Source organism: Colobus angolensis, unplaced genomic scaffold, assembly GCF_000951035.1.
Source record: "Colobus angolensis palliatus isolate OR3802 unplaced genomic scaffold, Cang.pa_1.0 Scaffold7, whole genome shotgun sequence".
Lineage (NCBI taxonomy): Eukaryota > Metazoa > Chordata > Mammalia > Primates > Cercopithecidae > Colobus > Colobus angolensis.
This window is the reverse complement of record NW_012120709.1, coordinates 25,886,314-25,904,984: the sequence shown is the minus strand read 5'-3', so window position 1 is coordinate 25,904,984 and position 18,671 is coordinate 25,886,314. Positions and strand designations below refer to the sequence as shown.

The 18,671-nt window shown below is 54.2% G+C and overlaps 1 protein-coding gene and 1 long non-coding RNA gene across 2 annotated transcripts in view; one reads left to right on the top strand and one right to left on the bottom strand.

The window, feature by feature from the left end:
- The window catches only part of LOC105501127, a 115,654-nt gene extending 114,864 nt beyond the window's left edge, over positions 1 to 790 (bottom strand). Inside the window, exon 1 of the long non-coding RNA XR_001000140.1 lies at positions 665 to 790. This is a non-coding gene — a long non-coding RNA (uncharacterized LOC105501127). The remainder of the gene's footprint in view (positions 1 to 664) is intronic.
- Positions 791 to 844: 54 nt separating this feature from the next.
- The window catches only part of USP2 (ubiquitin specific peptidase 2), a gene marked incomplete at its 3' end in the record, with an annotated part of 25,077 nt that continues 7,250 nt past the window's right edge, over positions 845 to 18,671 (top strand). The window contains exons 1-2 of the mRNA XM_011927049.1: positions 845 to 1,107; positions 9,535 to 10,349. Of these exons, the coding sequence (XP_011782439.1) occupies positions 9,576 to 10,349 (774 nt within the window). The remainder of the gene's footprint in view (positions 1,108 to 9,534; positions 10,350 to 18,671) is intronic.

Genomic DNA, 18,671 nt, shown 5'->3' with positions numbered 1-18,671 from the left:
AAAAAAAAAAAGAGTTGAAATCGAGAAGGGAATCGTCTTGGACAAGAACAGGGGTGCCTCTTTCACTGCTCCTGGTAAGAATGGATTCAGACATGTTTGCAGGTAGAAATGTAAGTATTCTCCTCCTGATTGCGTCTGATTTCTCTGGCAAATAGAAGAAAAGGAAGGACTTGAGGAGAGTAGCAATGGAGAGAGAGATCTGTGGTGAAGATGGGAGGCGTTAAGGGCACCTGCAAGGGTTGATGGAGCAGCTGAAGTTGAAAACCTGGATTTGCCTTGGTACCCAGCTACCTGGTTGTGCAGTTTTCCTCACCAACATCGGGGGAGTGGGGAGAAGGTTACACAAAAGTAATAGGAGCAGCAAAAATTCAAGTTTTGTCTCGGCTTTTTCTTGAAAAGACCAAAGAGAATTCCTTCCATTGACTCAGTGCCTCCGTTTACCCACTCAGGCACTCATCACTAATCACTGGTCCCACGGAAGTAAAATGAGCGGCGAGTGTCTTTGAGAGTAAAGAAAAAGAGAAGAGGCTGAGGAACAGGACCTCCCCCAGTCCGGTGAGAAGGGGAGTGGGGGATATTTAGCCTTCCCTAAAAACTGGAAGATGATACGCCCCGGGGCTCAAGTTCCGAGTCTTCTCCCATGACCCCTCTTCTTTCCCAATACCTTCCAGCTGCCCCGTCGCGTGACATTCCAGTTCGCCTCTGTTCCTGCTCCACCCCCTCCAAACTCGCGTGCTTTTCCTCCACGTGGTTCTCTGTGTATATCGGTTGCCTGGGAGACCCCAGCCGGGCCGGGCTCTAATGACGCCACAATAGGAACAAGCCAATAGCCGTGACGCGACTCAGTGACGCGAGACGCGGGGTGTGGCTCTGCCTGCCCAGGCGCGATGAGGCGGCTGCCCGCTGGGTGGCGCAGATTTCCCGGGGAGGTCCCTTCTGGGACCCCGGCGGAGGTGGGAGAGAGGCAGGCAGGAGCCAAGGCTGGGGAGTTCTCTGCGTCAGCTGCGGACTGCGCCGCGCCAGCGCCAGCGCCAGCGCCAGCCGGGACTCACCCGCAGCTCCATGCTTGTGCCCGGTTCGACTCGTCCATCCTCCAAGAAGAGGCAGGTACGTGCCACCTGTCGGGAATCGGGGAGGGGGGATTCGGGGATCAGTGCCGGTTTGGGGCTCAGAAAGTAAGGTGTTCACGACAGCCTGGGCAGAGTGAACACTCGAAATATAGGAAGAGAGCCGGCTGTGCAGGGACGCTCCAGCTGTGTCTGCCAGTTGTGTGAGGGCTGCCTGCTGACAGCCCAGGGTGCCAGGAAAAGCCATCTGTGTACTGATCAGTGTATTCTAAGGAAATGCTGCTTCGGCGGGTCCTCCTCGCTGTGCCCTGTGTATATCGGTGGTATGTGGCCCGAGAGTGACACTGACACCCCTCCCCATGTGTGCGTGCAGCTCACTCGCTGCTCTTAAAGCTCCCCGGGTTGTATCTGGTCAGTTTGCTAAAGGGGGTTGGGGGCAGGGGGTGTGCAACAATTAAGCAGAAGGGGAGATTTTCCACCAATCCCTCATCAGAAAGAGGCAGCTTTGAAATTCTCACCAATCCCAAACCAGAAGCATGCACGCGGTGCTCCGAAGAGAGCAACTTCTCAACAGTCAAGGGAAGCCCTAGCCAACCCATTCCAGCCCTTCCCTGAAGAGTGAACATCCTACCTCCTGACCTGGCTGCCTTTAGAATGGGACTCAGCTGAAGGTAGTGGCAGCAGCTGCTCACCTCCCCTGGAATGGGCATGAGAACATCCCCCAGATGGACCCCCGTAAAGCAGAGGAAAGGAGAGCTGACTGGGCTAAGGTCGAGGCAGGCCCCTTCCTTTGATGCTGTAGATGCAAGTCAGACTAGAGTCAGAATGAGGACTGGAATGAGGGCGTCCTCTGAAGTGCATCATCAGGACCTGGGCTGAGTCAGTAGCCTGTGCTAAGACAGGGTGGAGGCACCAAGCTGGGTACTCCCAGTCCTGGGGGAGAGCCATCAAGAAAACGTCCTGGGAGCAGACAAATGCACCAAGGCCAGAGAGGCTAAGAACCCTGTTCCTTCCTCTTGTGACCCTGCCCAGCCCGGCTCTGTGGCCCTGGAATCCTGATCCCTCCCACAGGTAGAGTGGAACCACCCCAGAGGGGCCAAGCGTTCTCCTGGTGGTCTGGGGGAAGCTGCGCTTGCCGTATTTTTCTAGGCAAAGGGGGAAAGAGCCCAAGTGGGCTTGGCCTTTCTCTGCTTGGTGGACTGGACATCTAGGAAGATGGCAAGCCTTGTTTGCCCTTCCCAGTTATGGGACATGGTCAGTTCAGAAAACCGTGGGACTGTTCTCTGGCATTGGAAAGGCACACGTCCGGCCAGGAGCAGTGGCTCATGCCTGTAATCCCAGTACTTTGGGAGGCCGAGGCAGGCGGATCACGAGGTCAGGAGATCGAGACCATCCTGGCTAACCCAGTGAAACCCCGTCTCTACTAAAAATACAAAAAAATTAGCCGGGCATGGTGGCGGGCGCCTGTAGTCCCAGCTACTCGGGAGGCTGAGGCAGGAGAATGGTGTGAACCCAGGAAGCAGAGCTTGCAGTGAGGCGAGATCCAGCCACTGCACTGCAGCCTGAGCGACAGAGGGAGACTCTGTCTCAAAAAAAAAAAAAGGAAGAAAGAAAGAAAACAACCCTTCCCCAGGAGTAACCTTCCTTTTCTCCCTAGGAAAGTTCTCCTGGTAAGGTGCCATTACTAATAATACCGCTAATTATAGTAAGTGGAAGTATTCAATATAATCATCATGTTTATTGAACTCTTACTATCGGCCAGGAAATTTACAAATATTAATTTATTTAATCCTCACAACTGAGATAGACCATTATTATTATTATTCCTGTTTTGTAGATTAAATAGCTAAGGTTCAGAGAACTTAAGTGATTTATCCACTATTTCGGAGCCAGTAAGGGAAAGAACTAGGCTCCAAGCCCAGGCCGAGAAGTCCATTAGAAAAGAATATTGGACTGAAACCTGAGTACTAGTCCCCTTTCTGCTTCTGGCTATCTGTATATGCCCTTGAGCAAGCTGCTTTCTTTCTCTAGGTCTACTTTATCTGAAAATTAAGAGTGGGGCTAATGGTATGGCTTCTTCCTCTTCTCTAATCCTGTGATTGACTGCTCTGGAAAATCCACTTTCTCCGTATTTTTGTCTCAAGTTCCACCCCCACCCCTCTGTGCTCTTTTCAGTCCTCTTTCCTCTTGAATCTCCCCATTGTTCCCCTTCAAAATGCCCCCCTTCCAAGAGTCCCTGCAGACCTCCTTGGCTGGCACTGGCCCGAAAGGGCAGCCCCGCAAGGGTGGGTACGCCACTGCCCCTTTAATTCTCCCGGGGCTTGGAATGCAAGTGAGTTGCACTCGCCATCTCTGCGAGTGTGCGAGGTCAGATAAGATACTATATATATCGGAGTCAGTAACCTGAGCTCCGGATTACCCAGCCCAGAGTCAGGCTCCAGCTTCTGGACTTTCCACTGCATTCCCTGCCCTGCTGTGGAAGAAGAAGCCCCCAGCTCCCATCCAGTGCCCCTGGACACAGGTCAGTGGCTGCCCCTTTGGTATCTGAGCTTCTCTGGGACTCTACCTAGAGGAAAGACATCAGTGTATCTAGGATAGCATGTGAGAGGCCACTCCACTGGGCCTGGTGGGTGTCAGGGGCAAGACCAAAGGCTCCTCCGGAGGCTGAGAACAGAGGAAAGATGAGGCCCTAGAGGAGAGGGAAGGAGACCAGAGTTCTCCCCTGGGGAAGGGACACCAGGAGAGTACCTGGGCAGAGGTGGTTGGAAAAGAGAATTTAAGGATCCCAATACTGCATGGAGGCCCATTTCTTTGCCTTGTCTTGGAAGCATAGAGATGCCCACCCCACTCACAACCCCAAATCAAGGAACACCCTATAGAATCTGCCCTGGGCCCACCCACTTCTTCTCCACCAGTCAGGATTCTTGCCTTAACCTCTAATCTCTTTATCTTACCTCCTCCCCTCCCCCAGCTCTTGGGTAACTACTAGGAGCAGGAGAAAGAGAAATGGACCCAAATTCCCTTGGATGACCCCTTGCCAGGGCAGGCAAGAGGATTAAGCTGGTGGATCAGTGGGTGCTAGCCCCTGATAGACAGAGCCTAGTGACAGGCTGGAGAGGAGGGGGCCAGCCGAGGCCCTGGGGCCTGAGAGGAGTAGGCAGAGTTCAAGGACTGTTTGAGCATAAATATGCCCCTGCCCCCACAATCCCCTACTCTACCCACGTCCTCTACACCTGCCAGGATTCCCTCATCCCATCCTCCAGGACCAGACACTTGTGCCCAGATAGTGCAGCAGGTGACCCGAGCAGCTGGGAGGGCGGGTCAGAGTGCAGATGGAAGGAGACAGGGCACCTCTCATCTGCCTTGTCCTTCAAGGTCAGCACATTCTGATGCTGTTAGCAAGTGGCTTTAGGAGGCTCTGAGGTCACCACGGTGGAGGCTCCCAGCCACCGGGCGGGACTGGCTGGGACTCCCCACTCACCTTTTCTGGGCACCTGAGTAGGAGGGAAGAGACTTAACCCTGTTTAGGCATGCTTCTGAAACTCCGCTAGAGGTTCTCTACCCAGGCCCCAGTAGCAAAGCAGGCTTTCACCCCCAGAAAGCCAAGCAGATCTGGGCAGAGAGAAGCCATGAAGGCAGAGAGAAGCCTGGGGGCAGGGGATGGGTGATGTAGGGCATCACCCATCCCCTGCCCCCAGGGCCAGGAGTGCCTGGAATTCCTGGGGAGCAAGTCCTCCTCTGGATGGGCAGGTTAGGGAACCCTTCACATGAGCAACAGGAAGTGACAGTGGCTGAAGCAAAGGGGTTGGCTGCCCCAGGGGGACGGGGTTCATTTTAACCCCTGACTCACCCAGCATGGGTCCCTTGAGGAGTGGGCCAAGCTGCAGCCAGGGTAGGAGGCTAGGGACTTGCTCATAACCAGGCCAGGGACCCAAGGCTCTGAGCTGGGGTAGATGCTGGTGCCAGGGAACACACAGGGGCTTGGCACAGTGGGTGAAATGGAGGCTTCCTGGACCATCTCGCGGCCGATCAGTATTGTTCTAGGGCTCGAGTTGCACCTGGCTTCGCTTTCATTCGCCTGCAGTGGAAAATCCAGAGGGCTGCTCCTGCCGGAGTCTGTACACCCCATGTTGTACCTAGAGGAGAGGGAAGGAGACCAGGGCCCTCCCATGGGGAGGGGACACCAGGAGAGTACTTGTGCAGAGGTGGTTGGAAAAGAGAATTTAAGGATCCAGTACTGCCTGGAGGCCCATTTCTTTGCCTTGTCTTGGAAGTGTAGAGATGCCGGATGGTGGACACCTGGATCCTGTGGCGGTCCTTCCCTCAAACCCCACCCACAGGTCCCAGTCCTGACCCGTCCCATGGAGAGCCAGGGAAGAGTGAAGCAGGGGTCTGGGCTTCAGGCCAGCTGTAGCAGACAGAGCATAGAGCACGGGTCCAGCCCAGCTCTGCCACTGCTCCCAGTGTGACTTTGGGAAATCCACATCACTCCCAGCATCGTCAATGTCCTCATCTGCAAATGGATATTATAACAGCACCTACCGCTTAAAGGAGTCGGGAGGGTTCAGTGAGTTAATACACTGTGTCCCAAGCCTTAGTGCAGTTTTAAACTTTAATAACTTCAGAAATACAAATGCTAAAAACTTCATTTGAAAGTTTCCATATTTTGTAATCCCAGCACTTTGGGAGGCCGAGACGGGCGGATCACAAGGTCAGGAGATAGAAATCATCCTGGCTAACACGGTGAAACCCCGTCTCTACTAAAAAATATGAAAAAGTAGCCGGGCGAGGTGGCGGGTGCCTGTAGCCCCAGCTACTCGGGAGGCTGAGGCAGAAGAATGGCGTAAACCCGGGAGGCGGAGCTTGCAGTGAGCCGAGATCGCGCCACTGCACTCCAGGCTGGGTGACAGAGCAAGACTCCGTCTCAAAAAAAAAAAGAAAGCTTCCATATTTAAATTTCTTATATATTTATTTTCTAATTGTGAATTTTTTTTAATTTTACTTTATATAATTTAATCTGTCCAAAGAGGTGTGTAAGTTGGAGACATTTATGTCTGAAAGAACTCCAGCTTAAACCCGCACTAAGACTTTTTGGGGTGCTCTGTGTATGCACACCTAGAAGAATGCGTTACATGGCGAAGGCCGATGAGAGCTGATGTGAGGCTGCAGAGAAGATGGACTCAGAAGCTGCATGTGAAGTACTCAACATGCCTGGGGCCTGGTTCAGAGGTGACCAGCACCAGCTGGCTGGGGTGACAGCTGCTTGGCTCACATGTCCTGACAGGAAGCCCTGTGCCTCTGTGCAGAGGAAGGCTGCTGCACCTCCCAGGAGAGGGAAACTGAGCAAAACAACAGGAATCTCTGACAGAGAAGGAAGGGTCCAGACACCTCAGTGAAGATGGCCAGGAGGAGGAGCTGGGCAGGGGACTGCCCCCGTTGTCCAAGGTGGCGGACACCTGGGGAGGCGCTGCCTGGAGCTGCGTGCCTGTACTTGCCAGCTCTGGGTAAACAGTGAAAGAAGCTGGGCAGCAGGGGCCCCGCACTGGGCAGGGAGGGGTACGGGGGATCCCAGCCAATCGGCTTGCCTCCCACTGTCCCATGAAAGGGCCATTCAGTTCAGGCTGTTCCTGTGGCAACAGGGAGACTCGCAGCCATGTGAGTGCCCGTCCTGTCCCTGTCTTGCGCGGCGAGACTCCGGCCAGGGCCCCAGCCCGCTCTCCTGCCCATAGTGCATTCTGTGGCCTCCAGGGACAGCTGTGCAGGTAATGCCAAGGGGCACCAACCCAGGCTGTGCCTTCACCTGGAAGGTGCTAGGACCTTTGAGAGTGAAACTGGGGGTTGCGGGAGGGGAGAGACACGTGGAAGGCCCCCACCCCAATAGGAACCCTCTCCCCAGACATGGGAACTGTAGCTAGATGTCAGAGCCGAGAGGCAGCTCCTATGGAGTATTAGCGATGGCATGACTCTTAGGGCTGCTGGGAGGAGGGGGAGGGGTCTGGCAATCACCTGCCAGATGGGAAGGAGAGTGGGGATTTGGGAGCCTTCCTGGGAATCTGTGGGCCAGAGGTGTGGCCCCACCTCCAGCTCCAAAGCCTTTCAGAGCTGTCTGTCCCTGTCCTCTAGACCTTGTTTGGCCCCAGCACTTCTGCGTCATCAGCAGGGCCAAGGGATGTCACGGGCTTGGGGCGCTGCCCGTAGAATACCAATTCCCTGAGAGCCTTAGTGTGGAGGAGGGGGAGGGAGAGCTGTGGGGAGGAGCCATGAGCTCATACCCTTGTTGTGGGGGTTGTATCTGATTGGCTGCCTGGTGTCCCAGAGCCCAGCTCCTGAGACCTGGAATCTCTTTGACTTTGCATTATTGATGGAGTTCTCCAAAGCGAAACAGAGCAGGACTGGGCCTCCCACCCCCCTCTGTGCCTCTGTCTGTCTCTCCCGCTATGGTTTCCCTCTAACTCTGTGTGATATCATCCCCCAGTTACCTTTCCCTAGAAAGGGGTGAAAGTTGTGCTGGGCACAGTGGGCAAAGAAGTATACATGGAGGGCCAGGGCCCCCTGGGCCAGGTGGCAAAAGGACAATAAGATGGACCAGGCCTTTCTGATGTCAGCCTGGACTGAAAACTGCTGGAGTTCTCAGGCAGGGTCAAGGAATGCTGTTCTGGGTCCTATATGGAAGCTACCTGCTCATCTCTCACCACTGTACCTACCCCAAAGCCTTGTGTGGACTGGGATTCTAGAGCTTTCTGCCAAGCCCTTGCATTTGGGGTTTGGCACCATCTCCTCTCTACCCTGATGGGCTGGGTTGCCCAGCCAGTGTCTGCTGAGTGGCCAGATGTCTGCCCCCTGCCTGCTTCTCTCGCTGGGGACTGCATGGGGAGGCCTGCTGTCCCAAGCTGAGGCCAGAGGCTGGCCAGGCTGGGAGAGAGCCAGCCCTGATATTATCATAGACCTGCAGAGGGCAGAGCCAGGCTGCCTCGAAGTAGCTGGGGGAGGAGATGGTAACCACAGTCATTGTGGAGCCCTTCACGTGTTGTTATCTCATTTATTCCTCACAAAAGCCCTGTGAGGTAGGAATTATGAGGATGGTGGTTTTACTCATTTACAGATGAGGAAGTTGGGGCTCAGAGAGGTTACATGATTAGTGCAAAATCACCCAGCTAGTCTATCACAGGGCAAGTCCCACCACTCTGAGAGTCCTGGATGGCTCTGCTTCCGTCCCCCTAGAGAGCCCCCCAAGAGCCCCTGATGCCCTCGAGGAAAGGCTTCTGACCCTACTTGCTCCTCTGCCACTCCAGCTCCATTGGATACAGGTTGCACCTTTACGGCAATGGAAGGCCTCTGGGGGTCCCCAACTGACCCTAAATCTGATGAGGGGGTGGTAACTCAAGGTTAAGTGCAAAGAACACTGGCCAGGATTTCAAAGACCTGGATTCCAGTCCTGGCTCTGCTGGTGTGTGGCTGGGGAGAAATAAGCACCACTTTTCCCATCTGTACAACAGATAGATTAAAATTCATGATCCTCAGGGCTTTCAAAGCTCCACATTCAGCAGTTTCTGTGTTCCTTCACTAGACCCTCCCCAGCTGCTGGACTGCAACAGGGAAGGACTGGGAATGCCATGTGCAGTGCAAGATTTGGGACTGTAGGGGGCCCCCTTTGCACAAACATCACCAGGACCAATTTGGGATCCGGATCCATGTTGGTAGAGGAACCCTGTGTTGGTAGAGGAACTCTTGGGAGGCCCAGGGCCCTAACTCGTGAAGCTTAGCTCAGTGACGTGAGTGGGTTCTACTTCACGAGTGTCCCTCACTGTGGGACCAGCAGCAGGTGCTGGTGTCTGGGGAAAGGGTCTGGAGACCACGTTCTGGCCCCTCGCTGCTGCATGCTCACTCACGGCCTCCCCTGCCCACCCACACCCCATTACTTCCTCTCCTGAGCCTCCTTGGCCTCACAGGGGATCTGACCAAATGATCTTCAGGTCATTCCAGCACAGTCTAGGTTTCCAAAAAGACACCTGCTCATCACATAAGTCAGAAGGGACAGAAGTGGTCTTAACTCCTGAAATATCCAGCATTCTCAACCCAGGGGTCTGTGGCATCTCCCCAGCTCAAGAGTTTCTGCAGTTGCTGAGGCAATGGGATTTGAGCTGGAAGACTGCGCGGCTTGGTGGGCTGTGGAGGTCGGGTAGCCCCTGCTTGCGTGTTTGAGTCTTTGAATGGCCGGGATGTGCTGACTCCGTGTGGCATATAAAAGCCACCTCATCCCTTGCACTCTCACTGAGGCGTGAACACACAGGTGCAAGCAAGCCTGTGTGCACACTTGTGTGCATGTGTGTTTCTCAGCAGCCAGCCTGCCTCTTGTGGAAATGGACTGGGAGCTCTGAGGTTCTGGCCCAGCTAGGGATGGGGAGCAGGTCTGTGGGAGCCCAACACCTGGCAGGGCCCTCTGACAACTACTCTCCTTGTCTTTCAGCCCATGAGGCTCCCAGTCCCCACTGAGTGCGACCCTGAAGGATGTCCCAGCTCTCCTCCACCCTGAAGCGCTACACAGAATCAGCCCGCTACACAGATGCCCACTATTCCAAGTCGGGCTATGGTGCCTACACCCCCTCCTCCTACGGGGCCAACCTGGCTGCCTCCTTACTGGAGAAGGAGAAACTTGGTTTCAAGCCAGTCCCTGCCAGCAGCTTCCTCACCCGTCCCAGTACCTATGGCCCCTCCTCCATCCTGGACTATGACCGGGGCCGCCCCCTGCTGAGACCCGACATCATTGGGGGAGGTAAGCGGGCAGAGAGCCAGACCCGGGGTACTGAGCGGCCTTCAGGCAGTGGCCTCAGTGGGGGCAGTGGATTCCCTTATGGAGTGAGCAACAACTGCCTCAACTACCTGCCCATGAATGCCTATGACCAGGGGGTGACCCTAACCCAGAAGTCGGATAGCCAATCAGACCTGGCCCAGGATTTCTCCAGCCTCCGAACCTCAGATAACTACCGGATAGACGCCGGGAACCTGGGTCGCAGCCCCATGCTGGCCCGGACGCGCAAGGAGCTCTGCACCCTGCAGGGGCTCTACCAGGCAGCCAGCCGCCCTGAGTACCTGGTGGACTACCTGGAGAACTATGGTCGCAAGGGCAGTGCATCTCAGGTGCCCTCCCAGACCCCTCCTTCACGAGTCCCTGAAATCCTCAGCCCAACCTTCCGACCCATTGGCCGCTACACGCTGTGGGAGAAGGGAAAGGGTCAGGCCCCTGGGCCCAGCCGCTGCAGCTCCCCGGGGAGAGACAGCATGGTGAGTTTACCCTTGGGGACCAGGGATGGGCTGGGGAGGCAGCCACTGTTGGAGAACAGCCAGGCTAAGGGCTTGACTCCCAACCTGACTGATGATTGACAGCAGCCGGTGGCTGCTCCTGCTGGAGACAAACAAGAGAGGTCATCCCGGCACGTCTGGTGCCCATGGGGCTCTGTGCCGAGGGGAGGGGCTTTCCCACTCTGCCTAGAAAGCCCACTCAGGGCCTGTGCACTCGAGGATAGTCCAGTAGTGTTCTCAGGAATGCTCTGCTGCCCCCAGTGAACCACTCTTCTCACCTTCTCCTTTTCCATCTGAGATGCCAGTGTCTCCTGCAGGCCCTGCCCCGACCTGGGCTGGATGCGGGGGCCCCAGACCACCAGTGCACCCAGTGGCAGGAGGGCGTCCTTGCTGTGGTTACATCTCCCCTCTTGTGCAGGTTTCATTCCCTAGCCCCAAGGCCTGGCTTTACATTTGGACATAAGACATCAAGGGAAGAGGGACTCTCCTCTGAGTGACACTGGCATGCTCAGGACTAGGGTATCAGACAGCAAGGCTTATCATCTGGCTTTGGAGAAAGTAGTGGAGAAATGTTTATCTAGGGCCTGAGACAATCCAATACCTCTATTCCAGCCCTGTCTCAGCTGGAATGAGGGAAGAGGCTCTGCTGGAGATTGACCAAGGGCTGGCATGGCCTCGCTCGCAACTAATCTGAATGCGCCTCTCTTGGGGCACTGACGACATCTGCCTTTCTGTAGTTATTAGTGTGCCCATTAGGTGGCAAGCTCTCAGAGGAGGAAAAAGAAATCCTATCTCTAGATCCCCTGCCGCGTGCCTCCCACAACGGGAGCTGACCTGCTGATTGCATGGATGAATGGATGGATGGATGGATGGGTGGGTGGTGGGATAGGTGGGTGGGTGGATACATGGGTAGTGGCAGGTGGACAGATGGACAGGCAAGCATATGGACAGAAGGGCTGGGTGCTGTGTCTCCTCCATTACCTTACATACCCCTCCCTACTGCTAGGACAAGTACATTTTGAAAACAACAGCCTGCCACAGCAAGAAATGCTGCTTGGAGGGCTGATCCAGACAAATGCAGCAGGGGTTCAGGACTAGGGGCAGGACCCTGAAGCTTGCATAAGTAAACATCTTGAGAGGGCAACTTTGATAATATTACTTAGGGAGTCTTGGCTTTGCTGTGCCATCTGTGAAGTGGCACAGGAGATAGAAATGCTGGTGCCTCCCAGAACATTCAGAACCTGACAAGGCAGGGCTGGATCCACTGTAGAAAGGAGTGGAGAAGAGACATGTGTCACAACAGAGCTGGCCTGGGGGGAAAGTATCAGCTCTCAGGGGGCCATGTGCTGGGCTTGTGGTGGAGCAGGATTCATTTGGACTCAGCTGGTGCTGTTCATCCCCAGGGCAATTAGAATATGGCTCTCCTCAGAGGGTTTTGGGTCCTAGAAGCCTCTGCAGGGCTCCCTCCCCTTGCTCAGAAGAGAAGGGTTGTTTCATGGTCAGCAGTGCTCCTTAAAGTGGGGTCTGCAGACTGCCTATGTCAGAGTCACTGCAGGGCTTAACGATTCACCCAAACCCACTGACACAAACTCTCTCGGGATGGGGCCTGGGAAGCTGCTCTTTCCACAAGCTCTTTGGGTGATCTCTAGGCCTGCTGAGATGGAAAACCTCACCACAGACTAAACTACAGACCCACCCTCAGCCCCAACCATGAGAGCAGCCAGTATTCCCCTTTACTGGGGGTCAGATTCCACTGGGAATCTGCCTCCTTCCCGCACAGGCATGGCCCAACCCTCCTGGGAGTCTGCTGCCCTCCACCTCTCCAGAAGGGACAACCCTGGCTCCTCCCCACGGCTCCAGGGCCAAGGTGAAGGGAATTTTGAGAGAGGATCTCCAAGAAGTGGCAGATTGCCCTGGGACAAACTCAGCCACCCTCATCCAGAAGCAACTCATAAGGCGCTTTAGCCGGGAATGCCCTGCAGTTGAGCTAGTGTTTCATTCTGAGCTCATGCCCCAGAAGATACTGCCAACCAGCAGAGGCCTCTCCAGGGTCAATGGTACAAGACCTTTATTTAACCTCACCCCGCTCTCTCCACCCCTCTTAATCCTCATTTCCTGGAGCAGAGTGCATCTTGCTGAGGTGGGAACAACCCTGCTTGTGGGGCCTGGACCACTTCTTTCTAAAACTGGGTCCAGTTTCTTTCTAGATCTCCATCTGGGGATCTTGCCTTCTGAGGCACTCATTTGTGGTGCTCAGTTTACTAGCAGTGTGACCTCAGATAGGTCCCTTAGCTTCTGAAACTGTGTCCTCCTCTATAAAATGAGTGATCATAGTTCCCACTTCATAGATTACTTGAGGAATGAAAACATAATGTATGTGAAAGGGCCTGGCACGTTGCCTTATAAATGTTAGTCCTCCTTGTACCCTTCCGGTGCTTTGGGAGGCAAGAGATGTGTGCGAGCAACAGTCCCTGCCCTCAGTGCCTTCACAATTCACTTAGGGAAGTAAGTTTGTTTTGTTTTTTTGGAGATGGAGTCTCGCTCTGTCACACCCAGGCTGGACTGCGGTGGTGTGATCTCGGCTCACTGCAACCTCCACCTCCTGGGTTCAAGTGATTCTCCTGTCTGAGCCTCCCAAGTAGCTAGGACTAGCGGCATGCACCACCACACCAGGCTAATTTTGTATTTTTAGTGAGACGGGGTTTCACCATGTTGGCCAGGCTGGTGTTGAACTCCTGACCTCAGGTGATCCACCTGCCTTGGCCTCCCAAAGCGCTGAGATTACAGGTGTGAGCCACCACACCTGGCTGAGAAATAAGTTATTAAATAGGTACAACGGGAGGGCAGCCCTGGGTGTTCTTGAGTGTCACAGGTGGAGGGAAATGGAGAGGTCATCTGAGGCTGGGACAGGCTGCTCGTGACCAGTGGAAGGAACAGTTGGCTGCTCTAACCTTGGACACCTATCAGCTGGGCTGCATTTCCCAGACTATAAAAGGGAACAATCACGCCTGCCCTGCCCACCTCACAAGCATGCCGTGAGGCTCAAAGCAAATAATGAAGGTGGAGGAATGTGAAATCAATAAAATGCTGCGGAAGAGGTCATTTAAACTTAAGAGGGGAAAAGAGATCATAGAAAGGGGGCATTTGGCAGCTGACTAGAGTAGGAAGTCCCCGCCCCGTACCAACCCGGTGGGAGAAAGAGAGGTAAAAAAGTGCATCCTGTGTCCCAGGGGGTTCTCAGGGTAGCTGACCGGAGCTACAGCTGGCATTCATTAAGGGAGGTCAATAGCAGGCTGTGACCAGGGAGAACAGTTCTAGCCAGACTTCTTTCCCTCATTAACAGTAACATTCAAAACGAACCTTTGACTATGACAGACTCAGCTGAGCGTGAGTACAGAGCTGGCGGGGGCAGGGGGCACCACATAAATTCAGAATTATTCCCTCCCCATGCTTGTGTAAGCACCAACAAAATGCCAGGCCAGGGGAGTGCAGCTCAGCACTTGTATAACCAGGGCCTCTCCTGAGACTCCACCTTCTGCTTAAAATGCAGAGAGGAGGAACAGTGATGGTGGAAAAAAAGCATTCACTACCCCCAGTGGGGACTCCAAGTCAGTCCAGGTGGCTCAGCCCTGCAGAGCCAGGTGCCCCAGTCCCAACCCTGTCATCTCCCCACTCTGCCCCACCTCTCCTGTTCCCGGGGCCTATGGAGGACAAGCTGTTCCCACTGAGCCCTGCCAGGGCTGCGCTTTAACCCCTACAATCCTTCCTAATCCCCCTGTGCTCCACCCCTCCAGCTGCTCCTCCCTAGTCCTGGCATTCTGCCCACTGGCCTCTGCCCAGCCTTTGCCCCGCCCTGTCCAGGCCACCCTCTCCTCTCCCCAAGAAGAGCCAGGGGTTGGCCCAGGGCCCCTCCAGAGCACAGTCAGCAAGCTGGGCACCTGCAACTCGGACGCAGAGCCAGGGCCGAGGCTCAGAGTCTGGCCCAGCCTATTCTCACCCACCCAGTCTCTTCCACACCCTTGCCCTCTGCTCCAGGACCTGTTTCTAGGAGCAAAAGGTCTGGGAAACTGAATACCTGGGTCCTATTTGCCACTGGGGCTGCTGACTCATCTTCAGAAGCCTTGGGTTCCAGCTGTTCAGTGACAGAGAGATTATATAAGCTGAGGTCATGTGATTTTTTCCCTCGGGTGGGACTTTGGACTTGAATGCTGCCCTGCAGTGAGCGGAGGTTACTCCAAAGAGAACAAGTTGCGGATAGCAGGGGCTGTCCTGGAGCTCCTAGGTGAGAAGTACAACTCGCCTCTCGTTCCTCGTGTTCTCGCCCCGTTCATGCAGCCATACTGGCCTGCATCCCTGCTGCCTTGTCTGTCCAGCTTGGCAGCCTGAGATCCTGGGGTCTGTCCTCACCTACTCCCACCCCAGGTTCACTCAGCCACCCTGAGGAGGTTGAACTTCCTGAAGTCATGAATCTGTGTTGGCAGCATGAGAAGGTCATTAAAGGACCTTAAGCCAGAGGGACCCCTTGACCAGGAGCTGTACTAGCTGCTGCAAAGGAAAGGGCAGTGGGTTTGTGGTTTGTGACTAGAATCAGCAAGACAATGATGTCGCCATCCCTTGCAGACCGGCTGTGGGCTGTATCCTGGCTGTTAGCCTTGGTGCTGCCTTATCCAGGCTCAATTTCTCAATCGGTGCCCAGCACCATCCTCCCACCTCCTCCTCCACCCCCACTCCAGGATGTCTTCATGAGTTAATGTGGTGCTGGGGTGGGGCTCAGCAATGCAGAAGTTAATCCAAGCCTGGCAAAATGTTCCTTGCCCCTGGGGGAGCCGCTCCACTGACCACCGGCTGCAGAAATGAACATCATGTTCAGAGCCCAAAGCTGCACACGTGGCCCCTTGTACCTTCTCACCTCAATATATACATAAAACTAGTACCCCAGACAGAGACATATGCAAAAGAAGGAGGTGTGTGGGCCTCTGGAATCCAGCTGGTTCAGGCCAGACTGCCTGGCCTCAAAGGAGTGCAGAGCTTTTGGCCTCTTGAGGTCCATGTCATGCAGGGAAGCAGACCTTCCTACAGAGAGTGGGGAGGATGGGCTGACCCTTTCTCCCCCAGGTGCACTGTGGAGCAAAAGCCCAACCCCTAACAAGGACTCAGAGCCCCTACCTTTTCATCCATCAATCAATCAGGCCACCGGTCTGTCCATTTGCTGTGGTCATCGCAGGCACATGCTGGGAGCCAGGCTTTGAGACATCTGCCTTAGCCCCAGCAGTGTCCCCAAACCCTGGCCCAAGCTGCCCACGCAGATCTGAGAGAAGCGGGATACTCTCAGTCCCTGCCCTCGTAGAGCTAGCCCTGACTTTCATTTATGTCACTCCATCTCATGCCAGGAAGGACTTAAGGTGAAAACAATTACTTATCCTACAGGGGAAGCAGGCCAAGCCCAGGTTCTGAGGAACAGCAGTCAGGATGCAGGAATGAGCCCAGCTCAGATTAGCTTAGTGTATTTGAAGCACAGAGAGTCACTGAGCCAGAGCCGGATTCAGATGCCAGAAGCCTCTATCCTTTGTATCCATCCCACTCCAAGAATGGCAGTGAAGAGAAAGGGTCTCACAGAGATCTGGCTGGCTGAGAGATGAGCCAAGGTCCTTTGTGGCCGTGTCCTGCAGCAGTCAGACCTGCTTGACTAGACTGGACCCTGTGTGAATTCTTTCCTCCCACCCCAGACTTCCCAAAGTGCTCCCACACTAAAGCTTTCGCCTCTGGCCCTCCCTGCTCCTAGCAACCCCTCTAACCTCCTAAATCCCCGGGAAGAGGGAGAGCAAGCTAGCAGAACACCCAGACGTCCTGGGTGGGAGTGCTTACATCACTGTGTCTAAGTCATGGGGAAACAGGCCAAATGCTATAGTGGGTGAGCACCTCTTGGGCAGGTCCCCCCAAGCCCAGCAGCACGTGTTCAACATGCAAAACCAGACTCACACCCCACCCTCTGAGGCTTAGTGGGACTCCCAGGATTCCCAGCAGAGCCTGGTCTGGCCCTCTTTAGAGACAAGATCAACACTGTTTATTAAGAACCCACTAAGAGAACCCACAACCCTGCCCTTGAGGAGGTTTTGGTGTGCTGGCACAACCATGACAAGCCACACACAATCTAAGACCATTTATAGGACTCTTTGAAACACTTACAAAACAAAGATAAACATATTAAGATAAATTAACACCATGCAAACTGAATGCACATAGACTGAGGATATGCGGTAATGGAGAGTTTAGAGCTGGGTGGAGTTAATTAGGGAAGTCTTTTGGAAGATGCAAATTTTAGGCAGAATTTACAAGTAGGTAATTGGCAGAGAGCAGGAAGTATATCTCAGAATTTCCTGTTAAAAGCGTGGGTTTTGCTGTAAGACAAAGCCCTACGTTGTCATTTATTAACTTTGCAGTCCTGGAAAATCATTTGAGCTCTCTAGGCTTAAGGTCCTTCACCTATAAAACAGAGGTAATAGGCCGGGCGCGGTGACTCACGCCTGTAATCCTGGCACTTTGGGAGGCTGAGGTGGGCGGATCACTTGAGGTCAGGAGTTCATGACCAGCTTGGCCAACATGGTGAAACCCCATCTCTACTAAAAATACAAAAATTAGCCGGGCGTGGTGGTGCGCACTTGTAATCCCAGCTACTCCGGAAGCTGAGGCAGGAGAATTGTTTGAACCCGGGAGGCGGAGGTTACAGTGAGCCAAGATCATGCCACTGCACTCCAGCCTGGGCGACAGAGCGAGACTCTGTCTCAAAAAATAAAATAAAAAATAAATAAAATAGAGATAATAGTTACTACAGCATGATGTTATTATAGAAATTAACTGGGATAATATATATAAAACCCTTAACCCAGTTCCTGGGATCTAATAACTACTTAATGAGTGGCAGTTTTGGTTTTTCAGCAGAGGATAAGCACAGGCTGGTCGACAGCAGTGGTCAAAGACTGAGGGTGGTGGGCCTGTGGACAGACAGCCTTGGAGAAAGGCTACCTGAGCCTTTGGGACTGGATGCAAGGGCAGGTGCTCTAGTTGTGATCAGATGATCAGATGCAAACATTGCTTCAGATGGTGTAGGGCTGGCTTGAAAGCGTTTGGCTGGAAAGGAGGCTTGGAGAAAGGCTGCTGCAGTTTGTCCAGGGTCCAGGTTCAGTCAGAGTCTGGGTGAGGACAGTGACTGTAGAGATCACCCGTCCTCACATGCCCACTCTCACTGATCACAAGCAGACTGCCTGTGGTTCCTGTCCCCTGCCCCCTCCTCCCACCACACTGCTGGCACACAGGGGAGGGGGCAACTGTCCCTACCCCTCTCTCATTGGCATGACATTGCTGCTTTGCGGGTGGCCTAGGGTACCGCCATACGTGTGTCCTGGACACAGTCCCCATGTAGCTGTGGTCATATGTGCGTGTACATGTGGGGATGAGCACACCAGAAGGAACAGAAGGAGCCCACAGATGAGTAACAGCATACACTGCTGCCTCTTGGAGTATTTTTAAATGCTAAAAATACTGGCTAAAAATAGCCAGCAAGCTCCAAACAAGACACTTTCTCTAGGCAGATTCGTGAGCTTCCCTGTTAGGTGGAGGGGTGGAGCATCAGAAATGAAACCTAAAGACCCCGATCTTCAAGCATGGCTGTGCTTAGGGTCAGAGTAGAACACTCGCCCCCATGCCAGCTGAGCGCCTATTTCCCCGCTATTACTTTCTCCCCAGCTCCCCAAAACAAGTCAAATTTGAGAGTGGGAGAGCTGGAGCTGGGTAATTGGTTAGAAGAGACCAGAAAAGCTTCTTTTCAGAAGCCAAGTGAGAAGGTGACCTATTGGGCCTTATAAAATATGGGCACTGCCTCTCTTGAAACAGGCCAGACAGGACTGTTACAAGGAGGGCAGCTCAGCCCCTAGGCCGTGAAGGTCTATCTTCCTAACCTGGGCCCACTGACCTCCACAGACTGCATGAATTTGGGGCTTCACCAGGGCCTGAGCACCCCCAGAACGCTAGACAAAAGTTTGTGCATATGCGTATTTCGCCCTGAAGAGAGAAGAGCTTTCATCACGTTCTCAAAATGGTTTGCAGCCCCCCAAGAGTTAGGAAGTGTAATGCTGCCTTGGGGGAAGTTCACCCGGTTGACACTGGGTCTTGGGGAGATGTCTTCTACGGGCCCCAAAGATCACTTATCCTGAGCTAAGCCTCGACCCCGAGGCCGGTCAGGGCCTCTGGGCTCCGGTCCTGCCTCCCCCGCGAGCCTGCCTCGCCGGGGGTCAGCGGGCTGGGGGC